General features: G+C 35.6%; 2 protein-coding genes across 5 annotated transcripts; one reads left to right on the top strand and one right to left on the bottom strand.

The window, feature by feature from the left end:
* The first annotated feature begins 1436 nt into the window (after positions 1 to 1436).
* Positions 1437 to 6421, top strand: LOC111368766. 4 transcript variants are annotated; one of them, XM_022990194.1, is made up of 7 exons: positions 1439 to 1539; positions 2882 to 3213; positions 4050 to 4497; positions 4656 to 4661; positions 4873 to 5171; positions 5431 to 5802; positions 6091 to 6421. In XM_022990194.1, the coding sequence occupies exons 2-6, from the start codon at positions 2905 to 2907 to the stop codon at positions 5776 to 5778; spliced, it is 1410 nt and encodes a 469-aa protein (XP_022845962.1). In that variant the 5' UTR covers positions 1439 to 1539; positions 2882 to 2904; the 3' UTR covers positions 5779 to 5802; positions 6091 to 6421. The 4 variants fall into 4 exon arrangements, with proteins under 4 accessions (XP_022845966.1, XP_022845962.1, XP_022845965.1 ...); XM_022990198.1 differs by lacking the exon at positions 5431 to 5802 and having other exon boundaries at positions 1437 to 1539; positions 6091 to 6409; XM_022990197.1 differs by lacking the exon at positions 4656 to 4661.
* Positions 6422 to 10307: 3886 nt separating this feature from the next.
* Positions 10308 to 18027, bottom strand: LOC111368765 (putative glycerol-3-phosphate transporter 4). Its single transcript, XM_022990193.1, has 3 exons — positions 16642 to 18027; positions 12914 to 13453; positions 10308 to 10563 (listed from the first exon to the last, which is right to left on the bottom strand). The coding sequence occupies exons 1-3, from the start codon at positions 17693 to 17695 to the stop codon at positions 10526 to 10528; spliced, it is 1632 nt and encodes a 543-aa protein (XP_022845961.1). The 5' UTR covers positions 17696 to 18027; the 3' UTR covers positions 10308 to 10525.
* Between the last annotated feature and the right edge of the window lie 948 nt (positions 18028 to 18975).

Genomic DNA, 18975 nt, shown 5'->3' with positions numbered 1-18975 from the left:
ATTTCCCTTCATTTTACTTTTCTTTTATTTGAACCTCGGACATAAGTGTCCTTTTGATAAATTTGTCGCCAAAATTAGACGGAAAACTTTGAACGAGGATGAATATGCACAAAAACGAAAAATCGAGGAGTTAGATCCTAAAATAAAAGTTTGGAACCAATTTGCAAATTATTCCAAAGGTTGCGGATGGAGTGTGCATTTTAACCAACGAATATTAGCTTAATGAAATGCAAAAACAAAGCATGAGAAAAGCGAGTAAATTTAACCAATGCTCACCCAACTTTGTCTAATATTTCTACTTGCTCACCGAACAATAAATGATAACCCATTGCTCACTCGTCTATTCATTTCCTTACCTCTTAATTACCCATTTGATTTATATCATCCTCCACTAACGGAAGTGCCACTTGGCCAACGGAAATCCGACACGGCCAATATGTGGCTTTTTTTTTTTTTAAGGTAGCCAAACTTTGCAACCACTACTCATTCTCCTCCTCCACTCTGCCGCCGCCATCTCCTCTCTTTTTCATCCTCCCACCTCCATCTCCACCACCCATTCCCCCTCTGGATTAACCATGATGAACTTCTCAGACTCTCAATCCCTACTTGCATCTCAACAAAAGAGAGATAATGAAACTTTATAAAATTCGTTAAGCCTTGAAGAACGAAAAAATTCGCCCCAAATCTGTGAAGTGTGAAGAACCAAAATTCACCCCAAATCCTTGAAGAACCCTAAAAGTCGCTCCCTAAAAGCACCCCCAAAATTTGCACATTGTTAAAATTTCTTAGCAAAGTTGAATTTCATTGCGGAAGTTCAAATTAAAATATGCGGCTCTCAGAACTCATCGCGGTCGAGGGCTTTCGTGAAAGTGGGAGAACTTGGATTAGATAAGTACGTTAATCAATGATATGAACCATTGAAGAATGTACCTAAAAACGTTCAGTATTCAAATAAATTCTATAGGTGACCTTACTGCCCAGGAAAGAAGAAGTCGATCTATCATTTTAAGGACCTTCTTCAACATGCCTATGATGTTTGCAGAGGGTCTATGACTAGAGAATCAAAAACAAGGAGAAGCACTTAAGCCTTGTGAATGAGGAATGGGTGGGGAAGATGGCTGTGGCATTGGTGGTGTGAGGATGAGAAGGGGAGGAGATGGCGGTAGAGAGGAGAAGAAGGATGACTGGTGCAGGTGTTTGACGTGTTTCTGAAAAATTGTCCATGTGTGGCCTGATTTCATGTATGTAACGTGCCACGTTGGATTTTCGTCGGCCACGTGGCACGTTTCGTTAGTGGATGGTGACAGGAGTTAAATGGTTGATGAATGAGTAATCAATTAAATAGATCAGTGAGCAATGGATTATTATTTATTGTTCAGTGAGCACATAGAAATATTGGTTAAAGGTGGTTGAGTTTTAATTAAATTTACTCGAAAAAAGCATACGAGCCCTAGCTGTTAGTCCATTGGTTCTTCCCTCGCCTACTCTCTCTCTCTCTCTGTCTCTCGCTCCTACCCGCCAACCCCTCCCCCAATACAGGTAACATTCTATTTTTCTTTTCTTTTTGCCCCTCAATTTATTGTGCAATTCATTTGCAGTTTTACATTAGGCATCCAATTTTTATATTTTTTTAGTTTCATATTTTGTTGAAATTTATGTAAACTTGATCCTATAGTTTGTTTAGAAAACTTTTATTCTAGGTTAGATATTTTGCATTTGAATGTTTCATTTATAAGCATGAAAAATCGTAGTAGAAATTTTTCTGTATAATTATCGTTTCATTACTCAGGGCAAATCGCCACCACCCAGGATTAGTTTTCACCTTATTTGTTCGTTATTTTTTAATTTAAGTTTGAATCTGATTGATTTTATGTGTTTAGCGCATTTTAAATATATTTTCACGAATTCCAATTATCAAACTTAGCTTATCAGTTTTTTTCTGGCGAATTGCAGTATCAATTTCAATTATTGTTAAATTCCATTTTTATGTCATCTTGACCATACAAGCTTAAAGTATTGGTAATTTTATTTCCTTCTTAATTATATTTAGCTCAATGCTCCCTGAGAAGTGCTGGGACTGAGAAATATGAAATCTCGATTACTTTAGTGCACCAAGGAATATTGCAATTCTGACGAGAATTCTACGCATTGTTGTATTGGGAAAAAGCACTTTATGCACATAAGGTTTCCTGAAACTGAAGTGATATCTTACAAAAGGAAAAAAGTCTGACTAAGCAAAACGAGAAATTTTAGCGGCACAAATGGGATTTTAACAAGGCGTGTAAATTATAACCAATGCCCTGTTATCATTTTGAAAAGAAAATAATCAATAAAGTAAGAGGTAGAATCAGTTTATGATATTCGAGGATTAATGTAGGTAAGCCCTCCCTGTTTAGTTGAGACTTGAGAGGATATACTATATTACATTTTGTGAGAGTATCACTTAATGAGATATTTGTTTTTTAAGCAACCAAGATATTATTAATGAGAAACTTGGTATTAAAAAAAATTCGTGGTGTTTGAGTTTCGAAATTTCCCTTTGACATAGACCATTTTTGTTGTATTTTGCATTGTAAGCACATAGTGTCTTTCTTTAAATACATTGCATCTCTTCGCAATAAATACTTACATTTTTCTTAATCTTCTTTCAGAGAATTTCTAGCTTTTAGTTTTAGTTTGTGTGTACGTATGGGTGAGGAGTTTATAGTGCCAGAAAAAAAAAATTGGCTGTGAAGGAAAAGTTACAGCTCGAAATGCTGAATGTGATGACATTTCCGGGGAGTTAGTTTAGCGCATGAGATAATTTGATTCGTATCTTTGTGTACATTTCCCTGTCTTCTGCTTGATATCAATTTAACTTTCTAATCTTTTCTTCTGGCAGGAAATTAGTTAAGTGAAGCTGAGATGGCTGCCAGGGTAGAGGTGGACATTGATGATGATTTTTGTGAAATTTATAAGGCATATACTGGGCCTCTGGGATCTAATCCTAATGCAACCAATGCACAAGACAGAATTACAACAAAAAAAAGATCCAACTCTGGTTCAGATGAGGAAGAGGAAGCCCGTGACCCTAATGCTGTCCCAACAGATTTTACTAGCCGAGAAGCTAAGGTTTGGGAAGCTAAATCTAAAGCTACTGAGAGGAACTGGAAGAAAAGGAAAGAGGAGGAAATGATCTGTAAATTATGTGGAGAATCAGGCCACTTTACTCAGGTACCTTTTCTTTATTTCCTTTGTTTTAGATTGTTATGGTCACATAGCCCTTGTTTGGTTTAGCTAAAAAACAGGTTTTTAGTAGATAAAAGTAGACAAAATGTGTGGTTGAAAAGTTATGGTCCCAGAAATGTGTAGTTAAGTTTAGTTGTTGACTTTGACTTAGATTTTGATCAACTTTTTAGCTAAACCAAACAGAGGCATAATGAAAGAACCTCTTTTGATATGCTAAGAGAAGTAGTTGAGCTGCTTTGATTTCCTTTTCTGCTTTTGTTCCAAATTCTCATATCTGAAGGAGCTGACCTTAGTCTCTGGAAAAGGACAGAGGAAGAGAGCAGGTGGAGGGGCTGGGGATAAAGATATGCATGTTGATGGTATGCATATATTGAAGTCAATGGGGTCCTAGTTTTTTATAAAATATTTGCCAACAATCCCTGAATAGGTTATAGTCAGCATTTTTTACCTGGGGAGTGGTACGCATGCTTAGGATCAAACTGCCAATGGTGCATGATAATGAAAAACATGCAGTCTACTAAATTATCGTGAAACAGTGCTAATTGAGAAAAAAAAAAATTAGGCCCTGCTGCTTAATCCAAAATTTGACTGTAGACTAATATTTTTCCCGCTTAAATTCATTTTTTTTTTACTGATAGATGATGGATTCATTGTAATATATAAGCACGTTTCAATATAATTGTTACCAACGATAAAAACAATTAATGTCATTGCTAATGTTGTGCCTACCTACTCTCTAAAATTATTGCGCCATGTTTATGTGCATGTGTGCAAGTATGGATAATTTTTTTTGTTTATTATGCCTAAATGATTTAATTTAGGGTTGTCCTTCTACTCTTGGAGCGAATCGCAAGTCTCAAGATTATTTTGAGCGGGTGCCTGCAAGAGATCCTCATGTGAAAGCATTATTCACTGAAAAGGTAGTAGATGAGATTGAAAAGGATATAGGATGCAAAATCAAAATTGAAGAAAAATTTATCATTGTCAGTGGCAAGGATAGGTTGGTCTTGAAAAAAGGTGTTGATGCTGTTCATAAAGTTAAAAAAGAGGGTGAGCATAAGCATTCCTCAAGCTCCCCAATCTCCAGGTCCTGGTCTCCTGAACGCAAGAGTCCTGTTAGCTCACGGTTGGTACGCTCTAATTCCCAAAGATCCAATCCCAGTCCACATAATGCCTTGCAGGTCCCACATAGATATGGAAGACAGGAGAAGGTTGTGGAAGACCGTGTTTGTGAAGATCTGCGAAAATTATCGAGGGGCTCTCTGCAAGGTAGGCAAAGCATGGTTATATTTGTTCTGCTTGAACTGAGGGTTATTTCTTACTTGTAATTTACAATCTCATAAGGGTGTATCCTTTTATAAGTTCTTTCTGTTCAGCCGTTCCATCTTTTTCTTTATCCTGCTTGTTTCTTATCATATTCTTTGCAGAAAGAGGTAAGTTCTTACGTTCAAGCATTCTGAAAGATATGTCTTGGGTTGAATTGAAAGGGTGGTCTCCAAATAATTTTTTTAACTGAGATATGGAGACTCATTTGCCTCAGATTGGATTCACTATGAGAATTTAAGATAGTGTGTCATGTTAAAGCTGCCTCCGTTGTTAGAGATCTTGAATGGAAGTGCTTAACTCGCTCTTCCTCTGGTGAAGCTTATGGTAATGATGGTGTTCGAGGTCGATCAAGCCATTCAAGGTCTCCAGCACTCCCCTCTTATGTGGGAGACCCATATAATTTGTATGATGGTCGCAGTCAAAGCAGAGGGGGCTACAGATTCGATGGATTGGATGCTGACAGACGTGGGTCTGACATGCAATCTTGCCATAAGTTTGAATACCCTGCATTTCCCCAAACCTTTGAGGAAATAGAATCGGATTATAAAAGGGAAGCAATGGATCTTGTGAGAATTCGAGACAAGGAAGAAGATGAAGAAATTCACAAGCATCGTGAGGTTTGTTACATTCTATTATTTTGTTTCTATTTTAGTTAATGATGGTATATCTTAGGAATGTCCAAGCACAATAGCGTTTTTTGAGATGCGTATCTAAGTACGCATCCTTTCCTTGTTCTTTCCTAATAAATATAAATTACAATTAAACTTAATGACTTTTCCCATTAAAGGTCGGTGGGGAAGAGAGCTGCCTTATCTTTTTGTTGAATTTGACTATGCGACTATTGACTCCTTTTATATTAACTTCTTCAAATTTAAGGCTGTCAGAGAAATTAGGGAGTGTTACATGAAGAAATTGGCAATGCTTAGGGGTGCACAGGCAAAACAGTGGGAAGAGTTTCTTCAAGCTAACATCCAGAGGAGACAACATGCACACCAGCATATTTCAGCTTCTGGGTTTAGTGATTATAAACAACCTAGTTATCCAGAGTACGATAATTCTTCAGGCAATGCTAACTATTCCGGTCCTGGAACCAATGTGCCGATCGAGTCAACGGGAAAGTACCCAAATTCTATGGAAAATTATCCTTCAAGACCTCACGTCACTTACAGTGACTTTGAGCATAAAAGGGGCGATGAATTTGGGAAATCCTATAACCGATACTAAATTGATAGATGGAAATCGACTATGGTGAGTTGTCTTACCCTTTATTTTGTTCCATCCGTCCGTTCTCCTAAAGCATTGATGTCTGTAATCACTTTTCAAGTTTTTGGGAGGGTTCAGCATTTTGTTGAATACAATGCTCTGAGAGATGTGAATCGGTTTAGGATCCTAAATGAAATTATGAAATTTGGGGATGTATCTTGTATAGGTTTGTCTCATTAGTGTGGTAAATGCAGAATTTGTACATATGAGTTGTGTATATCTACCGATTTAACTGCATCATAGCCTAAATTACCACTTTAAAAAAAATTTCAGGATCGAAATGTTGCTTGGGTAGAAGTATTGCATAGGGGACCTTCAATTTTGGTAAGTATGTTAAATGTGTTCTCAGCTCCACTAGAAGGCGCTAGTATTCGAATGGTAAGAATGTGGTTTGTTGCTGTTTCATCTAGACTTTGAAACATCGTTGTTGTAATCTAAGAAGTGAAATTTGGTTTGGCATTGTCAAGTACTATGTTTTCAAGTTTTGGTATGTGTTATGGAACTGGTTTTAGCAAGATTTTTGTTTATGATCCAAGTTAAAATTTTAACGTCGGTTTCATTTTTACCGGGAAAATGAAGGTTTTCATTCTTAGTTTGGAATTCATTTTGGTTCGCAATGGACCGAGATTGTTAATTTTTGCCATTTATTTGTTTTGCCTCCTGTAACTTGTATCAGGTAAATAAGTAATCTATTTGGTGAGATTTTACCCATCCGGTGAAATAAATTCTTATTATTTAGAGCTTTTGTGGTACCTCATTCTAGCGTGTATGCTTACGTTACAAGTCCTCTAGCGAAGTAGTTAACCGGAAAATAGAGAAAATACAAATTATTTTGGTCATATGTTAAGTACCATTTCCCATCAATTAAGACGAGAAAGCTAAATGAATAGCAAGTTTAGACTGCTGCTCTCCATTTATTTGGTTTACAGTATTTGGAGTTTTTAGATGAAGGTTTGATATCGATATTGGGTGCATTTAGAGGATTTTGTTCAGTTCAGTATTATAGTGGATTAAATATCTTGAGTTCAAATCTTGTTGTCACCCCATGTTATTAAAATTGAGTTTGTGATAAGCATTTGATGGAAAAAGAAAAAAATGAAGCTTTGTTTTAACAGATTTTATATATATGTGTGTAAATACATTTGTGGGGAAGAGTTTTTAAAAAGTAAATTTTTGGAGAATGTGTGGTTAAAAAGTAGGAAAAAGTTTTAAATTTATATGAAACATAATTTAGGGTGTGTTTGATTGACATGGAAAATATTACCTAGAAAAGAAAATATTTTTCATCTTTTGTGGAAAATAAAAACCACCTCTACCCAAGGAAAATATTTTCCTTAAAAACAAGGAAAATTAGGCATATTTTCAAAAGTTGGAAAATGTTTTCCATGGAAAAAAAATAGCAATCAAACACTCAAAGTGAAAATTTGGATGGAAAATTGATATTTTTCATGGAAAATAAATGTAATCAAACACACCCTTATTGTAAGAATATGTGATTGAAAATGAATATAGAAAAAATGCGTTTTGTGAAATGGGTACTGAGTAAACTATTTATACACGAAAACTCAATCCATTTGTTAACTAAGGGTTCGTTTGCTTGTAAAAATGGAATTGAATTGAAAACAAATTTTAGGGAATTAAATTGCCTAGAAATTGTTTTCTTGGGAATTGTAAATTATTATGTTTGATTGGTATAATTTTTCACATGGAAAATGTTGAAATAAAAGTGTTTTTTGGTATTCGTTTGGCTCTCTTTGACATGAAAATTGTCAATTAAAGGGATATATTTAAAAAAAATCAAGAAAATCATCAATCTTTTGATATTTGTTTGGCTTTGTTTTACATGCAAATTGTCAATTGAAGGGAAATATTTTTTTACAATAATTCTTAAAATTTGCTAACTTTGCCAACCAAAAAAATAAATAAATAAATAAAATATATGTGTGTGCGCGCGCGCGCACGCGCTTGCAGTAATAGGTGGGAATTGATTTTCCCCAAAAACAAAGAAAATTTCAAATTTTAAGAAAAGAAAGATTTTGAATTCCATGGAAAAATATACCATCAAACACTTTAAAAATTAGAAAATGTTGTTGAAATTCGGAAAATTTTGGTGTATCAAACACACCCTAATTTTTTTAGGGTAAAATGTAGTTAGATTCCCACGATGTCGGGGTTCGAGACCTTTCATTTTTGACACCCTACGTACCTATCCTACACTACCAAACACTAGTGACCATCGTCCTGTTAGGATTGAAATCGTTTATTTGACGGTTAGGAAGTCAATCTTTTAATAAAATGACTATTTTACCCTTATTTTAAATTAGAGCATAAAGAAATAGAGAATGTAGAAAAGGGAAAAGGAAAATGAAAATGAAATGACCATTATATCCTTATCTTCTTCACCCAGGTCCACTTGCCTTGGTAGTTTTCCACGAGTTAATTGTTCCAATGGTCACTGAATTTAGGTCTATGTATTTGATTGGTCACTGAAGTTTAAAATGTTGAGTTTTGATCATTGAACTTAAGTCCATGTCTTCAGTTGCTCACTAAACTTAGATTCATGTCTACGATGGCTCACTGAAATTTAAAATGTCGAGTTCTGGTCACTGAACTTTGGAATATGCTGTATATTACTTACTAGCATAACTGTTGAACGTTGAAAAATATTGAGTTTACAGTGAATAATGTACAGCATTTTTCAAAATTCAGTGTTAATGTACAATATTTTTCAAAGTTCAATGGCTAAAACTCGACATTTTAAACTTTAGTGACAATCGAAGACATGGACCTGAGTTCAATGAACAAACTCGATATTTTAAACTTCAGCTACCAATCAAAAACATTGATCTAAGTTCGGTGACCATTGAAACAATTAACTCAGTTTTCCACCATCCCTCCAGTTAGTCCTCTTCAAACCATCTCTTGTCCTCTTTTCGAAGAACCTAAAACACCTAATCTCAAGCTTTGCCTAAGATTATGACTTCATGAAAGGAGAAAGTGTGAAAATAGTTGAGCGCGTTTTCAATCTCGTTGATTTGAGCATGGATACTGAGAATAGACCATGATTGTGGAACAATTGCAGGAACAATTGCAAAGAGGAGCAACCAAGAAATAATGAGACCTTTTGATAATCTCAAAATCCAGTTCATCATCAAAGATAGGAGTATCGTTAAAATATTAATCTTCTATATCAATTTTTTGTTTAAATTTCTTTGTAAAAATGGGTGGTCCACTGTAATTGTGTCTTTCGAACATTGAACACATTTCATATATAGAGGGTATTTGGTATGGATTTTGAAAATTGATTTTTTGATCATTAGAGATAAAAGTGGGTCCTAGTTGTGAGAGAATAATTCAAAAATGACGGCTAAAATAGTAAAATAACGATCAAAAAATTAATTTTAATTGACTTAAAATCCTCACCAAACACCCCCATAGTTTCGGATTGAAAGAGTGAATGGACTAAATCCATCTTGTATAAAAGCATAAATCGAAACCAGAGTTTATGTTGGAAATTTATTCATTTACGATCATCAACAAGTTTCACCTTGGGCTCTTGCAAAAGACTAAAAAGAGCACTCTTTGTTGGAGAATTTGCACAAATAGTTTGAAGATTGAAGAAACCTAATAAGCCTCTTGACCCTTCACATGCCTAGGCTAGAGGGCATGGCTCAAGATATAGACATGACTTCGAAAATATAGGCGATGTACAGTGACAGATTGGACACTCGAATAAACAGGTGCAAGACTTTAGAAAACCGCCTTGATGGATTGAAAGGCGATGTACAATGACAGATTGGACACTCGAATAAACAGATGTAAGGCTTTAGAAAACCCCCTTGATGGTGAACGAGGTAGCTAGATAGAAGATCATATTAACAAGCGTGATACGCCAAATTGATTAAAGACCTCTTTCTTTACCGATAACAAAAGATGGGCCATATAAATATGCCCATGTTTGAGCCTCATTACATTAAATTCTATTATATTTCATTTCTCTCTCCTATTTTCAATCACACAATCTTCCATAAAATAATGTTACACGTAAATCGAAAACTTTTAATTCTTTTTCAACCTCTCATTTTTCAAAAAAATACTATTCCCCATATTAATTTTTCCACGTAATGGGGATCAAACAGGGGCTATATATACCATCTCCTATTTTCAATCACACAATCTTCCATAAAATAATGTTACACGTAAATCGAAAAATTTTAATTCTTTTTCAACCTCTCATTTTTCAAAAAAATACTATTCCCCATATTAATTTTTCCACGTAATGGGGATCAAACAGGGGCTATATATACCATCTAACTTGTTAAACACGTCTTGTTTAATATTATAAGAATCAGTTCAAAATACGATCCGTTCATACACTGATATACATGTGGTTCACTCCTCCCTGCTTAAAATTTTATTTATCAGTTTGTTTTCCGCGGCCAGATCAAAAGATTGAATCTATTATCTCGTGATTATTTAACATTTTTGAGTCAATTTAATTACCATTTCTTCACTCAAAGATTTATTTAAACATGAATCCACAAACTTGTACAACACATGAAAGTTAAAATTGAAGGAAAATACCATTTCCCTAGCCAGCTATTACAAAAAGTTTCAAAATTATAAAATACAGTATAGTTTTGAATGTTTACTTTCTATTCCCGATTCACTTGATATCCAAATTGTGATTCTTCAGAAGGATATCTGGTCATCTCCTTTCACTCAAGAGGGGATGAGATGCAGGACCTGCAAGGGTAGATTTTGCTCAATCAAGTCCACAAATTTCGTCCCGAAAATATAGTTAAGTGAACGAAAGATGATATATAGAGCAAAACTACTACAGAAGATCTGAGAAAATTTTAAACAGGGAAGGATGCATTAACTCAAAATGAGGCTGAGAAGCCCGAACTCCATCTTACAAAGTCGAACATGCAAAATTTGTCCATGCACAATGTAGAACTGGTTAATCCATGGCATAGAACAGATGAGCAAGGTACATACTCCTCCCAGATCACCGTTTTTAATTAGGAAAAAATCAGTATGCCACTTAAGTATGCAATCTTTTGGCTATTATTTAAATTACTCAACTGAACACAGAAAAGGACCCATCGTAGCACCCAAAATTTCATAAGATGGCAACTCTGTAGATGATTTTCTATGAACAATATCCAATATCAGGATGCATGTAAAATGCAAAAAAGCACAAGAATTGCATCATTATGATGAATCCCGGAACTCTTATAAGCATATGTAATCATCTACTGTTTCAACTCACAATCATTTCTAATTGTTACCAAGATCCAGAATGAAATAAAAATACTAGCAAACACAGATAATTATCTTAAATTTTCCAAAGAACTCAAAATACCGGAATACCCCACCCCTTGCCAAGAGTGGAAAAAAGAATTGTCTAAGTCACACAGTAACCCCATGTCATCCACCTACGGAATACTCATGAAAGCATTTTCTGCACATGATTTTTGTCTTCTTCAGTGATAAGTAACCCCGTTAGCAAAGTATGCAATATGTAAATGTTAAACAACTTTACATCTACAGAACCTCCATGTTTCACTTGATCCTGATTATCAGGCACCTTCTCTGATTCATTGAAGAACAAACATATTTGCTAATCCACAAATATTTGAACAACTAAACAAAGTTCCCTCTTGAATAATCTTAATTAACAAATTAGAAAATAATCTTAAAATTTTATAGTCTTCCAGGTAACGATATTCTTTTCTGTCCTTTGACTTTCATCAGCATTTCGTAATTGTATTCCCCCAGGAGGTGCCTAGCTATAAGTGAGTGGTCCTGTGGTCAAAACTCAGAACCATTGCAAGTCAATTAAAAGAATTATAGGAAGTATTTAATTATTTGGCAAAATGAAAAGGTTACATCATTGATTCCCTGCTGCTGATGACCCTAGCATTTCTATGTTATGAGAAGTTGACTAATACAGTTTGTATGTGTTCACGAGGTGCCTCTTTCAGAAGTCCACAACTCCAATTTTTACACATAGATGAACTTCTTTGGCCAAAGAAATTTCATTATCTCCTACACTACACGATCCTAAAATATCTAAATGATGTGCTCTTTTGCATTATACATTGCAGCACATAGGTCCTCCTTTCAAATCAAAGGACAAGATTGGACAAAGGATCAATGAAATATAAAGGCAACCATAGGAATTTGTCAGCTTCAACACATTCCATCTCACCTACCCTAATCACAGAACACCTAGAAATACTTCTCATGCTACATACAAGTCATCTTGCCATAATGTGCTTCAGTAAAGTGAACCTCTTTGGAGTCTGATCATCCATCAGCCCAACTCTTACATTCAAACGGATTCATTTTTCTAGGCTAAGTAGAACAATGCACACAGATTCAAATCAAACCTAAACTTCAAGGTGACTTAAATTCAGAAACCTGGCTGTATTGCAGGAGATAAGAACTTCAACCTGTGCAGAAGTTCATCCCTTTTTGATATTAGACAGTATCAAAAATACCCAGCCTTTCAAGCCTATCCCAAAGTCAACAGTCCGAGAAACTAAAGATGCCGTGAAAGATCCATCTTCCATTATGATGACACCTCAAGCCAAGTCAAGACGCTCTACCAGAATGTAATCAATTGACGCTACATATTGCTGTATGTTAAACACACTAGACAAGAATGTACTTGTCAAACTTTCCTATTTGTTAAATATAAAGATGATATTATATGGTGTTAAGAAACTGCATTCATTGTCGACTATTGGTCTTTCTACATGCATCGATACCAGGCTGCCAGCTTTCCAGTTTATTAATCTTACAATGTCAGATGGTAAAGAAATAAAAATCATTAGCAAAATGAAACAACAATCTATACTGCCAAACAACAATCTCCAACACAACATTAAAAACATAAAAAGCCAGTTTTATTTCGCTCAAAACTCGGTATCACACAAGTATAGTATTTGAGGAATGCAATTTTTTTTCTTGGTTCTTAGATTATGTGTGTTCTTTTTTCATATGTAGAAAAAATGACATGAAATTGAGGAACAGTCACATACAAGCAGAAAGAATAGAAGAAGTATAAAGGAGAAAAAAATGTCACCTGCAAGATCATTTTGTCTACTGGGCATTTGTTTACAAAATTTCTCCTTAACTTCAGTTACAACAAGCTGCGATATAAGGAGACCCGCAGTGAAAGCTCCAACTGTTAGCATAACAAAAACCACGTCCCAGCCTTTTGTTGAAAGAAATCCAGTCAAAAGAGGACCGAGAGCAGCACCAATAGAACCAGTACCATCAATAATAGCGGTAACTGTTGCCAGTGCTCGAGAATCTCCTCTTAGAGAGCTATGAGTCCCAAGATCAGCAGAGACTGCAGTTGTGATGAGTGCATATGGCCCATTAACAAATAAACCAGCTATCATCATGAGTACAACATTGATGGACTTAGACATGTATCCATAGGAACGATATAGAAGCATCGCAGGGATTGCAGCATACATGAAGCTGGCCGCTGTAATGGCCCGAGCCTTGAGCCTATCAGATATGTAACCAGCCAGAATTCCACCAACAATTCCTCCAACATCAAACAGAGTAGAAAGATTTCCAGCAGATTTCACTGACATATACTCACCATCAATAGCTGCAACAGTATGAGAGGAATACAGATGAGGAAGAGAAACCTTGAACACAAATAAATAACCCTCAAAAACAAAATCTTAAGTCTATCAGCCTTTGATCATAGGACAGAGGTGTTATTTCAAACATAACAGAGAAGAGAAATGTAAATGCAAAGTATCTAGTCTAGAATTAGAACTATATTGAGCAGTTTATAACGTCCATCAGCTTAAATAAAAGAGAAAATGAGGCATTCAAAAATGTCAGGCAGTTGATACTAAAATAGCGAGTTTAACTATTTTTTGGAGTGATAACGACTCGACAAGAGTCAAATACATCCCAGATATTCTCGCAATTATTCCTGTGAATTTGACTCCAGCAAAGAAGTTTTAAATTTTCATTTTCATTTTCAGTTCCAAATGCATTCTGCAGTAGTAGTCTACTATTATATTTTGGTAATTTTGTTTGAGGCTGAATCTCCCAGTCTGGATCTTATGCCGGAGTCTCTATTTTATGTCCACTTCTCCAATGGCCTTAAGAAATAATACCAACCTTGTATCATTACCAGTTCTAAGTTAAAAACACATGACCCACATAACATTCTATGTCATATTTAGAAACAAAATTAGAGAAATATGCAAGATCACATGTTTAAGACTCCTACCTAATTGCTATTTCTATCCGTGCAATGGCACATAATTTGAAATAGAGGGTGCATATGTTTCTTATGTAGTTGTCATTATCTAACCATTAAGAATCAAAAGAAACACTAATTAATCTAGACTCGGAACAAAATGTATCTTTAGATATTTCAAAGTGGCATCTGTGTGTGTACAACACACCCATTCTCTCACCCTATACATTTATACACGTGCGCTCTTGCATGCGCGCATGTGCGACCATATAGATGTTTTTCTTCTACACGTATGTGCATTCCAAGTGTTCTGCAGCCTAAAATGTTTTAGAAATCACATTTAGCCATCTTTGTAGATCCGAGGACCGACGCAATTACTAGAAAGCTTGTTTGAACAAATAATAAATGACCTCAACCTAATGAACATATGTATGAGCTCATATTTTCACTCAAATCTATCCTGTTGCCACCTTGATGGTGGTTCATTCTTCGGAGGGGCAGACAGGAGTAGATACTAACTACAGCTTTTAACAAACTTGAACGCCAACAGAACTGTAACAAATATATATCCATGCTTAGATTGAACAGTAATTCGAGATGCACTATCAATTCTTCAACAACAGAGACCTGCAAGATTAGTTAAATCCATTGCAGGAAGGACGTGGTCCACTTCTTAAATGATTCGTGCATTTGATAAGCCAATTGGTAAGATAATGAGATTGCGTCAGTATTCTCATCCAACAATATTGGAGCGATTCATTTTACCCTCACACTGAGTACAAGCGACTAATTTGTCCATAAAATGCTAAACAAATTCAACTGTCTTGAGCCCACATTACCACTGCCACACCATCATCCAGAATGCCACTAGCTGCAAACTCTCTCAATCCCCCTCTCATGCAAGCCCACACACCCTAATGTCAACTGCTGCTTATACTGCCTCCTCCCCCACCCCCGTTTACTGCTGGCATCGTTTCTTTAAAACGAACCACCTCCCCAATCATTGCTCTCTCCATCTCTCTGATGCACTCAGTGTATCTACCAACATGCCAGTCATTACAGTGAATTATCTTCAAGTTTTTTGTCATATTCAATTTTCTATCCTATCACAGCTTCCTTCACCCAACTTACCTCTGCCACGACTGCCATCGCCACCTTCTCCTTTCACTTCACCTCCATCTCTTCCCCACTCTGCATCATCATCCATCCCGCCATCAGATGAAACTTCCTTGCATAAGGAGCCCTAATCAATTTCATCTCCAGTTTGCCGATCTGTTATTTAATTATGTGCTACTTTTATGGATTACTTTACTATCTAAATGCAATTCAATCATTCAATACCAACAACGGAATTACCAAAAGAAACCGTAGAATTTTTCTTTCTTGTAATTAGATCTTGTTTCATTATGAAAATCCTTTAATTTCAGATAGTGCTTAGCCAACCAAATAGAACAAACCCAAAAACTTTAAACTGTTTATGGTATTGTATCTAATTAAATGTGAGATATTCAATTATCCATTGCCCTGCATCCATTTCCATGATTGTCATTATTCTTGTATGTACACACCAGAAATTGATGGCATATGTAACTAATATAGCAAGAATGTTTTGTCAATAAATTGTCCTTTGACAATATTTCAACAACATTACACTAGAGATGAGATATTTAGCCTTTCAATCAATGAAAAAAAAAAAAAAATTATCTCCCAGGTTTAAGTCATTTACAGATGCCAGCAGTCCATCCATGAATAATCGTTCACAGTGTCGTTCAATATATCTAGTTTGAGACTGATAAAAATCAAACCGTGAAGGTATCAAGTAGCTGCTAAGGCATTTCTCTCATCAAGTAGTAGCCTGACAGGGTACTATTGCTATCTCATGCAAAAAAAAAAAAAAAGTATTACAAAGTGTCAATGAAAAATTATAACTTAATTTATGTTCTTAAAGGTCTCAATTGAAATTTACTGACAATTGGTACATCCAAGTTTGAGTTTAATTACAATATAGGTAATAATAGAAGACAGATATAAAATGAACAAATGGCAGGCTCTCAAACTAAACCTTAATTTCCACAATCTGAAAGCTCGATTCACTTTATCCATTGAAGCGCTACAGTATTTTTAAAACGTTCCTATACACAACATACATGGACTTTGCTAAATATTTTGCACAACTACAATACGCTAACTTGACTCAACTAATTTAGATCACATAACATTGTTGGTATCTCTTTCTCCCCATTAAACATAGTTCTGGCTTTCATCAAGCTCCTACTCAAGGAGAGATGCCCATGAATCTTCTATCTTGAACTGATCATTTCATTTTGGTTCTTAAAGTACAATACTAATAGAAATTTGCAAATCAAGGCATACCAGGCTGTTTTAGTATTGCAAGAATTGGAATTTCCTTGCGTTGTTAATAGAAGTGCCAAGTGAAAAGGACCAAACAACTTGATAAATCCATGTAAGTATACATGCAGTAATAAAAAATAAAAAATAAAAGGTGGAGAGGACGCTCATGCACATAAACACACTGACAGAGATATAAGATTAATGAAATATTGGGAATCGGGGAATACCAGTGTGGCTAAGATAAAATGGCAACCAGTACAAAAATGTGTATGCCACCAGCTTTGCAAAGAAAAGACATAGTGCAAATGGAATTACTCCCGGTATTAAACAAGCTTCAAGAAGCCCAACACTTCTCCTGTTAACAGAAGTAAACCGAGGGTCAGTATTCTGCTCATCTCCAGCCATAACATCTTTCGAAATCTGAGTTTCGACGTCATCAGGCAATGTTGCAGCCTCCACGGGCAAACCATTTAGATCAGCAAATCCAACATCTTCAGGATAAGCAGCCAGGAACATGTACACCATTATCCCACCCAGGAATATAAATGCGCCTGGAAGAATAAAAGACCAGCCCCATCCATAATCCAAAACACTAGCAGCAAGCAACGATCCACAAATATTTCCAACTGACGTGTGAGCATTCCAAATTCCCATTATTAATCCCCTCTTCCTCTTGCCAAACCAATTACCAATAACAGCAACAACTGAAGGCCACCCTGTAGCCTGGAACAACCCGGCAACCATTTGCATTACCAAATAAAACCAGAAAACGTGAATGTTCCAAAAGTAACCCATTCCAAACAGCGCCACAAAAATGCCACTTCCAATCATTCCAGTAGTCAAGAACAACCGAAGGTCCAATCTATCGCCTAAATGCCCTGCCACATACATTCCCATCGAATAACAAGCCAGAAATGCAACATCAATCTCGCCCAATTTCGACGTCCCGTCCTTTCCATTAAATGGTGCCCAACCCTTGTTATTTCTAGATCCACCCGCGTCAATGCTAGTATTAGTCACCATTACTTCCTTCCCAATAAAGAGATCCCCAACCGGCCAAGGAATAATCAAGTTCGAATTTTTATTCGGTTCCGGATCCAGGACACTCTTGACTATACTACTGGGTTTTCTTGAAGCATGGTAACCAGTATACGCTATGAACGTAATAATCAAAACCATGTATCTATAAGTTTTTATGTTCCAATCTCTTCCCCTAATGCTCCTAATTAGCAAAATCCCAGGTGGGATATCCCTCATTGGATCACTAATGTCCCTAGACATTTTTACAATCACGTATAAGCCAAAACTTACCGAATCACATTCTTGGAAGACGAAACTCAAGCACAAGAATCCCTCAAATATCTTCCAAGCATGAAATTGATCGAGAACAGACTGAATTGAATTTTTGCAAGTAGGAGTCGAGTCAAGAATAAAATTTTACACAGTATCCCTGATTTTCTTGAATTTTCTTGAAATGAAAATAATGCACTTATGGAGTGCGTCTGAACCATACACTTCTGGGTTGTGCGTTTTGTGCGTCTAATGCGCGTAAATATGTGAGAGTGGGAGCTAGGTTGGCGGGAGGAGGGGCATCTATTATGCAAGACAGAGAGAACACGTGGCAATCTTCAGACATTTGAGTTCCGCAAATTGGTTCTTCTATGCCACGCATACTATTTGTTAATAAAGCGAGACCTTGTGAGGCCCGGCTGTTCTACCACGTGGTTGATGCTGGCTAATTCCAGGATGTATTATACTATTTGTACAAAATATGTTTACAAATTTAGTTAGTAAAATTCAAGTAATTGATTTTCAATAATTTAAAAATTTGTTTTTTGAAATAACTGAAATAGATATTATTTTATCAATTAATTTTGTAAATCAACTTTGTACCTATAGCATATCTCCTCTAGGATCAAACCCTACGTCATAACTAATCTACTTTTTAAAAATTTGTCGATAAAGGTCAGTTGTCATTTGTCGTTAAAGGTTGGTTGTCATTTGTCAAGAAATCAACTATAGCCTAACTCTCTAGGATCAAACCCTACGTCATAACTAATCTACTTTTTAAAAATTTGTCGATAAAGGTCAGTTGTCATTAATCATTAAAGGTTGGTTGTCATTTATCAAGAAATCAACTATTTTGCTCAAGGCAGCCTAGCCACCCAGATAACTTGGAGCTTTATGTCAACTTCGAAATATGGGGTCCCTATGAATATTAAACCCCCATTTGATAGAATTAAAATTAAATTTTTAGTAGATCATGATAAAAAGTTGATAAAAATTATAATTGAATAGGTGTTGGTCTATAAAATGCGAATTTAAAATTAATTATTGACTTTGATATAGAATACAATTAACAATTAAACATAATCAGGAAAATTGGAAGAAACACAACAAATCAAGAGGGATGAATAATAATGCCTTTAGCAGCAATTCCTTGAATGAGTATAAGATCCACCATGAGAGCATTAGAAAAAGTAACGTGTAATTTTGAAAAAGAGAAAAGTGACATTTTCTTTCTTGTTAAGAGAAAGAAAAATGATTTTGGGGAAGATAAA

The sequence above is a fragment of the Olea europaea genome, chromosome 19 (assembly GCF_002742605.1).
Source record: "Olea europaea var. sylvestris chromosome 19, O_europaea_v1, whole genome shotgun sequence".
Taxonomy (NCBI): Eukaryota; Viridiplantae; Streptophyta; class Magnoliopsida; order Lamiales; family Oleaceae; genus Olea; species Olea europaea.
Note: the sequence above shows the minus strand (reverse complement) of the source record. Positions and strands in the feature narration are given on the sequence as shown.

Coding starts and splice junctions, on each gene's coding strand:
- LOC111368766 (XM_022990194.1), top strand. CDS start 2,905: ATGGCTGCCAGGGTAGAGGTGGACATTGATGATGATTTTTGTGAAATT. Junction 3,214..4,049: donor AATCAGGCCACTTTACTCAG/GTACCTTTTCTT, acceptor GATTTAATTTAG/GGTTGTCCTTCTACTCTTGG. Junction 5,172..5,430: donor AAATTCACAAGCATCGTGAG/GTTTGTTACATT, acceptor TTCAAATTTAAG/GCTGTCAGAGAAATTAGGGA.
- LOC111368765 (XM_022990193.1), bottom strand. CDS start 17,695: ATGTCTAGGGACATTAGTGATCCAATGAGGGATATCCCACCTGGGATT. Junction 13,454..16,641: donor ATTTTATCTTAGCCACACTG/GTATTCCCCGAT, acceptor ATACTGTTGCAG/CTATTGATGGTGAGTATATG. Junction 10,564..12,913: donor TAGACAAAATGATCTTGCAG/GTGACATTTTTT, acceptor CTACCCTTGCAG/GTCCTGCATCTCATCCCCTC.